At 44.5% G+C, this 9,882-nt stretch overlaps 1 protein-coding gene across 1 annotated transcript; it reads right to left on the reverse strand.

Annotated features, from left to right (window-relative positions):
* Positions 1–3,542: 3,542 nt before the first annotated feature.
* Positions 3,543–6,830, reverse strand: irx1b (iroquois homeobox 1b). The gene is made up of 5 exons (XM_068747202.1): positions 6,594–6,830; positions 5,604–5,846; positions 4,469–5,273; positions 4,209–4,269; positions 3,543–3,591 (listed from the first exon to the last, which is right to left on the reverse strand). The coding sequence occupies exons 1-5, from the start codon at positions 6,828–6,830 to the stop codon at positions 3,543–3,545; spliced, it is 1,395 nt and encodes a 464-aa protein (XP_068603303.1).
* Between the last annotated feature and the right edge of the window lie 3,052 nt (positions 6,831–9,882).

The raw sequence follows: 9,882 nt of genomic DNA on the forward strand, positions 1-9,882 counted from the left end.
GAAGGAAGAACGCGTAGAGAGAACGTGTTGCAGACAGAAAAGAGCAGTGGGACAGGCAAATCAAAGACAAAGCCCCCCCGATAATCTACGACTTTAATAAGGATTAGAGCTCACCAAAGGGCCTTTATCAGAATACCAAAGTACCAATAAAGACTATTCACACTGAGAGTTTCAGGGGCTGATACAACTCTAAAAACGAGTGTTATTCAGAGGTATTAGCGATGGTTGTTCCCCCTATTTATGGCACTTTGCAGAGTAAACCAGTTCTATTTTTAAAAAAAGTTTTGGGGCCGCTTTGGTGACAAACAACCAACATGAAGCACAAACTTAAAACTCTGAAGAAGATTCCGGCAGCACCCGCCAGAAAATCATTAATCATATTTTGGATCCGCTCACTTTTTCCGCCACTCCTTTTATAACAAAACGTGTTTTGGTCACACTGTGTAACTGATTAAACGGACATTTGATGTCATTGTGAGCCCCATCATGCTAAGCTCACTGATATCAACTTTGAAAGAATAACATATTGTTTGGGTACTTGGAAGAACGGCGGCGTGATCTGGCTGGGATGAAGTGTAGAGAAAGTGAAGAGTGCATATGAGAAAGAGCGGCTGATATTCTGCTCAGCGGTGCTGATGACAGTCTGTCAGAGTTGGCAGAGGAAGTGAAAATGGCCTCAAGTGTCTGGCTTCCTTCCATGCTGTTCTCACATCAATGACAGCTCTCACTGCATCATCTCCCCCGCACCCCCCCCCCCCCCTACCCCTCTATCTCTCTCTCTCATTTGCTCTCTTTAGACTCCAGCTCCCTCTTTCCAAATCCTGTTTTCCAACTCTTTCCGTGAGAGGATGGATGTATGTCGGATTTATGAGCCGAGAAATACACTTTTACAGGGACGATATACTCTTCGTCAGATGAGTGTACTGCAAAAGTCTCAAATCCATTATTTTCCCACACGTTCTTCCGATTTTAAGCTAAAGTTCCGTGCAAGTTTTCCTGCTGACGGTTAGATGAGAAGATTGGCAACAGTCATCTCTGTACAGTAAGCACGAAGATACAGCGAGCAGATGTTAGCATAGCACAAAACCTGGAAAGATCTCGTCTGGCTAAAATATCAAGTGATATTATGTGGGAGGGGTTGGTTTGTTATAAAAAAAATCTATGTATTCCGAAAATTTAAAAGCACTATTGTTCATTGTCTAATATCATGATATTTTTCAGAAATTAAAATAGTACATCACTGTGATTAGTGAGATACTCCAGCCTGTGAGGTTTTTGCAGTGTATTTAAGTCATAGATCAATTAGTAAACTCCTCTTTAGTGCCAAATGATGAGTATTATTGACAAATTGGATCCGTTTGTTCAAGCCTTGTTAGAATTTTTTTGTAATCACATTTTCGCATGCATTGATCTCATGCATTGATCGTCTGCAGTCATTGAGACAATGACTGTATTTTTTGACGGTTCATAAAAGATACAAACGCTTCTGACAGATTTGATGTGTTGAAAAAGGCAGCCTGGTTTTAGGAGTACATTTAGGTAACTTTAGTCAAATCAGAGTCCAAGCAGAATAGAATCAGTAATTTCTCCAATATATTGAGAGAAAACTGGCCATCTTAGAAAGCAGGATGATGCTCTCGTCCCATTTAATTCTTTAAATTAAATTAAATCATCCACACACAAAAAATCCAAATAACTAAAGTTAACAATATGGTTTTTACTGCCAAAATAATGCTCTTAGGTTGGAAATTTTCAAATGAAATAATAAATGAGAATGAGAAGTTGAAAAATGTCTTACCCATCTTTACATTTGTAGGAGTTTCTGTGCCATGTTCCACAGCTAAACTCAAGGCCTGCCGTCATCTATGCTCCATAAAGTAGAACTCTGCTTTACTTTTTCTGAGAGTGAGATGGCAGCATTGAGTTAATCTCTGTGAACCCGGATGTTGTCGCTGTTGCTTTGTGTCACACTCTCAAATCACGGTCAACATCTCAAGTCACACTGCTTCGTTGAGGCAAATGATATTTAAAATTAACACAAACTTACGCTGCATTTCAGTCAGCTGTTGACATTCAGCTTAATGATGACATATTCCACATGCTGCCTTTGCAGCACATGCAACATGGCCAGTCCTGATCGAGTTTTAACCTGATTCTCAACATTAATATAAATATTGGACATGTATACGCTTCAGCTGCTGACATCCTCCGATTCAGTAAACACCTCAGTAACAGCCCATAGTCACTTGGTGATGAGCTGCGATCAGTGCTGGACTACAGACGCTAGGCCACACTTTTCAAGTGTGATCTCCAAGATTGAATTTTGTAATTAAATCCAGTTGAATATATGTGAACTTCATGCGATCCAGGCTCCACGAGAAGCCAGAGTCGACAAAGCGCATGAGGCATGACCTGCTATCGGCCTAAGCATGTTTATAAGTACAGGTTTGAGAACTATTAGCAGCCCTGAGACCCCCCACTACCCGTCTCTCTCCACGCCATCTTTGGATCTGTGAATGTCAAGGATGGCTCAGAGTGACAGACCAACCCCTCTGCCTCGCCCTCTCTCCCCTCTCATCCACTTCCCCCTGTGAGCTGCATGCCCCCATACTGGCTGCTGGCCTTTCCTGCCGTCTGATCCATATTTCAGAGGCACCAGTGGTGACACTGAGGGGGTATAATCCAACATTAAAGTGAGGAGGACTGAAAGCAGGCACAGATTCATAAGGTCCTGGATATCTTCTATTTCAGTTTCCGCTGCGTTTGCATTGGCTTCCAAGGTGCTGGCATAAGTCTCCGAGTTTTGGCGAGAGTGCAGGTTTGAATGAGGGAGAGCCGCCTTGCTAAAAAAAAAAAAGCTTACATTGCATTATTTTGCTGGCATGAAGGCTGTGAAGGCATCAATTAAAAGGTGGGCACACTGTGATCATCATTAAACAAGTGGAAGAACATGATAGGAAGGTTATGATATGTGTATTCTTCGAAATGTGTACTTATACCTTTAAAATACACAAATTTCCTGTGATCTCAGAGGAAAAAAAATGTTCAGAGGGGATAAATTGTCATTTTCAGATTAAAATGGATCTGTTAATTGAAATAATATGCTGTGAATTTGCATTATAATACTATCTCCAATAAAAGGAAGACATTAGAAAACAGCTCTTGTCCGGTAAGAGCATGGCTCTCTCCACCTGAGTGTCGTGACAAAACATGAATCATGTCTAATTATGCATGGAGAAAAAGTCTCAAATAATAAATGACTATAATGACATTTATTTAGTTCCCAAAAAAATATATTCTTTAAAGACAAATTCATATCCTGTATTTACAATTTCCAAGATTTACATTCACAACAGAAGAGGCGAGGAAAAAACAGGAACATGAGAGCGTTACGAGCAAATCTGCGACCAAAAAACAACCAACTCCTTTGCATGTAGAGGCTAAACAGTAATACTATATGATAGGTTGTCCCTTGAAAAATATCCTTCATTAAAATGTTCTCATTAAATAAAATTATTCCTTTCTTTTCTTCCCTCGTCTTCTCATGACGTTGTTGTCAGGACTCGCTGTGGCGTTGTCCCATGGAGAGGTCTGAAGTGATGGGAAAAAAAATGTAAAAGGTGAATAAACAGCAGTAAACAAACATAATGTGCTGTGTGTACGTGTGTGAGCATCCTAAAGTCTCTATTATAAATTAAAATGTTCTGTCTAAAAATCTTCTATCTTTGTTAGCCAGTTTTAACATACTTTCCTTTTTAAAAGGTCATCTAAATCAATGTTTACTATATTTATGCAAATTAAAAAAAACACGAAACGTAAATTGTTTTATGTCTTTTTACCCTCCAATGCATTCCTGATGTTGCTATCAGCGTTTTCTTTGACATACATTAGCTGAGGGGGGCGTGAATAAAGGGGCGGTAGATTATTTAAATGACACAGGTGGCGATAACTCAGCGGTGTGTGTGTGTGTGTGGGGGGGGGGGGGGGGGGGGGGGGCTCCCCCCGCAGGATATATTAGACTGCTGCCTGTCGAAGCGTTAAAGTGGGGGCCTCAGTCACATGATTAATGCGCGGATCTCTGCCCACTCAGGTGTAACAGTGTTTACCCCTGCGTTCAGGTTCATTTAGCAGAAGACGTGCAAAAAAATAATAATAATAATAATTAAGGCTGATCGTGTTTTAACGCCAAATTGACTTCACGAAGTTACCTGTCAGTGATCAGCTGGAATGAGGACTTGAGGGAATCGGGCCTTTGGTCGCTCTCCTCGTCTGTGAAAAATAAGAAATAATGGCAAATAGTTATTCGTTATAATTATCATCAAATTGCACTTGTAAAGTATGCGTACATCTTCCTGCAGGGCAATTATTTCGTTTGGATCAGTTATTCATTTTTCAGCGACCCCACTGAGGCCTGTTGAGATTAAATTCAAACGCTGCGGTATAAATTATTATTTATTTACTTCCATACCATCTTTTTTGGGGCTGAAGCTTCCCGACGACTCCACGTCACTGTCATCCTCGGTGCCCGAAGTTCCGAGGCCCGCAGCTGCTGGTCGTGCGTTATGACGCGCACCGGGCGCAGCGCCGGGAGGCGGGTTCCCGGACGGCGCCCCTGCAAGGAGCGACCTCATGTTCAAAAGCGAGTTGGCGTTCAAAAAAGCAGCGTTGGCCCAGTTGTGCAGTTTGCCGATCTGGCACGTATATATCCCATGACCCGGGAGCAACGCCGGGTGGCCGGCGGAGGCCAAAGACGCGGGGTGCGCGCGCAGGGGCGCCGCCGAAGGTCTGTGAGAGCTGTCGGGGGCCGCGGCGGTCTCAGCCAGGGACCAGATTTTGGGTTTGCCCTGCTGCGGCCTCTGGCACTCCGGTCTCCTGGGAGAATGCTCCCCTGCCAGTTTGACAACAGGCGGTCTATTGAGAGAAAGAGCCGCCTCCACTCCTCTCAGACCCTCGGAGAGAGTCCGGCTACTTTCGGAGCTCTTCGGCTCGGAGGCCTGCTCTCTGGCGGCCGGCTCTTCCTCTTCCTCTTCCTCCCCCTCGCCCTTCGCGGAGCCCTGCAGCTCTCCTGCTCGCTGCTCCTCGGATCTCTCGATGTCGACCGTTTCCAAATCGATCTCCTCCTCTTCGTCCTCGTCTTCGCTGCCGTTCTTGCCGTGCTCGTCCTCGTTGTCGCTGCTGAAGATGCGCCCGTCCCGGTCCTCGGCGCTGCGGCCCCAGGTTACCTTATTCTCCTTTTTTAGACGTCTGCGGGCGTTTGCAAACCACGTCGACACCTGAAATGAATTAGTGTTGTTGTTTTCTTCTTCTTCAATTTAATCATTACATGAGATCGTTCATTTAGCAAAATAAATGTCCAAGATTGACCTTATTTCCCCCTTAACCAATAAAGAGTCGAACATTCCCGAGACGCCCGTCTAGAAGGGGAAGTTTTATTTTTTAAATAATTGACCAGATTCACATGAGAGGAGTGGATCTAACGCACAACTGCTAAGCGTCGGGGATGAAGTATAAACAAACAAACAAAATAATAATAATAAGAAAGAGATCATTCATCATCCCTCCGCGTAACGTGATCTGACCGGACGCCGGTCAGAGCTACCCACCTGTGTGAGCGTCATCCGGGTGATGATGGCGAGCATGATCTTCTCTCCTTTAGTCGGGTAGGGGTTCTTCTGGTGCTCCTGCAGCCAGGCCTTCAGCGTGCTGGTGGTCTCCCTGGTGGCCGTCTTGGCCCTCGACGGGTCCCCGTACGGATACTGGCCGTATGGGTAAAAGCCTTGGGCGGCGTGGACGGGCAGAGAGACCGGGTGGGACGCCGGGCTGTCCTTCAGCTCATACTGGGATCCCTGCATGAGAGAGGCGACAACTTGTTGAGCGCGTTGACAATGAATTCCTCCCGTTCGGAGAATGCGTAAAAGGAAGAATGTAATCGACATTTTTTAAAGTTAATAAAAAAAAAAGATTCAATATTCTGTCACCAAATCATAAAATCTGAAATTAACGTCAATGAAGAAAAAAAACCCTGTAACGTGTGGTTTCGTTTAGACATATTTAACTATGTATTGTTTGTTTCTATTTAATTAACTGACAGCATATATAAATATGTTCCTCAGTTTCCAAACATTTAAACTATTGATTATTTATTTATTTCTTATTATTATCTAACATGTAATTGTTTAATGAATTATGCTTTTCTAAAACATAAATTGTAGATTCCATCCAAATTACTTTTAGTCATATAATTTGCACACACAAAAATGTAATGAAAATTATAAGATTTAATTTTATGATGAAAAGATGAATGCATTATATTGGGTGTAATTTTACAATGGACAAAAAAACATAACAAGTGATGGAATTCTTCACTGACAGTGGGTTTTTGACTAAATGTAGCTTTCTTTCATTAACGACTGCAACCACAAATAGTCCACATAAATAATGATAAACGATCAATCAAAATGTCTGATTGATCTCTACTGACATATCGCGCATTAACTTCCAATAAAAAACGAAGCCAGCCCGCCTAAAAGCACCGAGTCTCCCGTCAACAGCTGAGCTGCTTCGGTCTGCAGGGAACACGGATCACTTCTCACCATCTGGGATATCAGGGCGAGGTCTGTGGCTCCGCTGTACGGCAGAAAGGCACTGTAGTTATGAGCCGCCCACGGGCTCCCGTACATCCCCAGCATGGAGCCGACAGCCGCGGCGGCCGCGGAGGAGCTCACGCCGCCCTCGGTGCCTCCTTCCCGGGCAGAGGCCGGCCGCTCGCTCCCGTAAACCTCATGGGAGGCGCTGAGGAACTGGGAGTACCCCAGCTGAGGGAAAGACATGTCCGGAGAGCGCGTTCTGTAAATCTCTCTCAAAGTCAAAGCAACAGCAAAAAAAAAAAAAAAAAAAATGGGGATGGAAAAAAAAGACAAAGTAGGGATCCCAAGAAAGAAGACGACGAAGGGGGTGTCTAAATAAGCAGGGTCCCCCCTTTTAGGAACCGTCAAGCTGCACTTGCACCGACCCGGAGCCGCAGTCTGGCAGCTCGAGAGCAGAGCGATGCGCGTGGCTGAGCCGCAGGAGCTTCTGGATGTGGAGCTGACTGACTGATTGGCATCCTACTTAAGCACCAAGCTCCTCCTATGCCCGGGGCAGGCGATTAGTGCATTGGTTACCCTAGGTCGTGTGCGTGTGCGTGTGTGTGTGCGTGATCTTATTTCTGTGTCTGTACAGAAATGAAAACACAGTTGGCTTTTTGTGGTCACTATGTGTTTAACAACCCCCCCCCCCCCCCCCCTCCCAAGATAAATGGTAATAGAAACAACGTGTATCTGATAATAATAATAAGAATAGCCTTTTAAAAGTTACTGTCGTGTTTTATGTATCATTTTTTCCTGCGCGCTTTGACAGCTGATCCGCAGGGCACGCCGGGAAACTCTGGCCAGCAGATGGGCTGGAGAAGCATCTATGCTCGGCCAGATCCGAGCGGAATGTCCGCGATTATCGACGGAAATCAGTGGAGCGTGTTTTCAGGACGAGGATAAAGAAGCTGTAGAGATAATGACAGACACAGAGGAGGATAAGAGATATAGAGGAGATGTGAAACACACAAGGTGGAGTGGAGAATGACAGATGTTTGTACTCTGAGGGGCCTGAGGGTTAAAAATCACTGATGGTGCAAAGGATCATCTATAAACAGGGAAATGTGTGAGAAGATGAAAAATAATCAAATTCAAACTAAATATTAAGAGGTTACACATTCCGTATTGACAAGCTATCAAAACAGGAGCGCTGTTATAGAAACACACACACACACACACTCGCACACACTCACACACACTCTCAGGCAGTGCTAATGAGGTTGAGCACCCAGCGCCCTGCTCAGTGGCCCCGTGGCCCTCCTGGGTTCCCTCGGAGGTTAGCTGTGTAATTACTCCATCCCCATAAATACAGATTCATCATTTCACACCGGAGCCCCCGATGAGCTTGGCTGAGCCGAGAGAGGGAGAGAAAGAAGAGAGGAATGGGGTGGTGAGAGGGAGGAGCGGAGGGAGGGAGGGCGGCTGTAATGATTTAATTACAGTGTTTAAAGCCCATTCCGGCTAAGTGATGGTCTTCGCTGTCTCTTTCTCCGCTCTCTTCCTTCCTCAGCGCTGGCACCTAAAGGGCTTTACTCATGAATCTCAAAGCTGTTTTCCTAAACACATATTATGACGAGCACCGCCGCCGCCGTGTGTGTGTGAGTGTGAGAAATAGAGCGAGAGGGAGAGGATGCTTCATCTCCACGGTATTTTAAATGGCATTCATGGAGAGCGACTCGATCCTCATTGCCAAGGTAAATGGAGCCAAGGGACTCTTCATTTCAGCTCGATAAAAGAGCAATGTTAAAGACCCTCACCATTTCTCTCCCTCTCCATCCCCCCCTCTCTCTCTCTCTCTCTCTCTCTCTCCCTCCCTGTCTGTCCATCTCTTTTCTAACTTAAAATTAATGTTTTTCTCATGACAGGGGAGGGAAACGAGACATATCCACCATCTAATAGGATAATATAACCCCATTCACCACCGCCGCCACCCCTCCCTCTCTCTCTCCCTCTCTCTCTGCCTTTGTAGCTGCCTGATTTCCATAGTGTCTCTGTGGAGAGGCAGTTAATGAATTCCTCTGAGCTGGAGAAAGGGGGAGAATGGTTTGGCGGTTTAGAGAGAGAAAGAGGCAGGGATAGGGGGAGGAAGGCTTTGAGCTATGCCATTCAACTTCACAGCCTTGGCCTGCTTGTGCATTCACTGTGTGTGTGTGTGTGTGTGTGCGCGCGCGCACGCGTGTGTATGTGTGTGTCTTTTAACATGAACCTGCTAAGACTACCAAATATTTAGACTGGCCTCAGACCTTTTTTTTTTATGGCGATGGTGGATTGAGGGATCTCAGGAGGCAGCTTGACTCTATTTGAATCCCATTCCATGCTATTTGCTCGGGCCCAGACAAAGGAATAACTTACCGCAGGAAACATTCAAATAAAGTCCCACAATCCACTCGCGCTGGCTATTTCCTCCTGGGTAATTTGCAGTAATGGAAATGACGATGGCCAAAAACTTCATAAAGCTGATTTCTTCTTGTTTGCTAACACTTCAACAAAGGAGGAATGATGACCGTAATGTAATGATAATTAAATAATCGGCTCATCTGGCTTTCATTACACTGCTTTCAGAGATCTCAGGTCAATTTGTGAAGCCGTCAGCAGACAATAGCCCTCAATGCAAGACAGCAATATAACTTTTTCAGTCACAGATGTAAACAAAATGAAATTCACAATTACATTTCATTTCATTTATTAATCTCACTATATGATGCATCGCTGAACTTAAATGGCTAGTTTGTGGAGAGACTGCTGGAAACTGTCTGAAAACAGTGCAGGGAATCTGTGTCGGAAGGCAGTTCATCTCGAACAGAGTGAAAGAAATGTGGGTCCTGGTCACAATAAAGCTCTTTGGTTTTGCTCAAATCCCTCTATGCAAATTGAAAGTCTACACTTCTACTATGTGGCGATGGCGTGGATTTTCTTCCTTCTCAGATTACAGCGATTCTATTACACCTGTCACCGATGGAAAGTCCTTTGTGGCTCCTAAAAATAAAGCCAACCAAAATAAAATAAAGATAAAAAAAGCTGGACTATTGCTCTTTTATTGCCACTTACCATCATGAACAGAAATTACAAAGCCATAATAAAGAGGTGTCATTGTTCAATCAGCCCGTCGGGATCTTCTCGGCCTCTGAGCAGAAGATACGCACATCCACCATGTAACAGAGAAAGATTGTATTTGTCATGTTGTTTCGTTCTTCACAAAGCATTGCTCGACACTAATATGAAGCATCGCACCATATTCCAAAGCTGCTGCGTT

Source organism: Brachionichthys hirsutus, chromosome 13 (genome assembly GCF_040956055.1).
Source record: "Brachionichthys hirsutus isolate HB-005 chromosome 13, CSIRO-AGI_Bhir_v1, whole genome shotgun sequence".
Classification (NCBI taxonomy): Eukaryota; Metazoa; Chordata; class Actinopteri; order Lophiiformes; family Brachionichthyidae; genus Brachionichthys; species Brachionichthys hirsutus.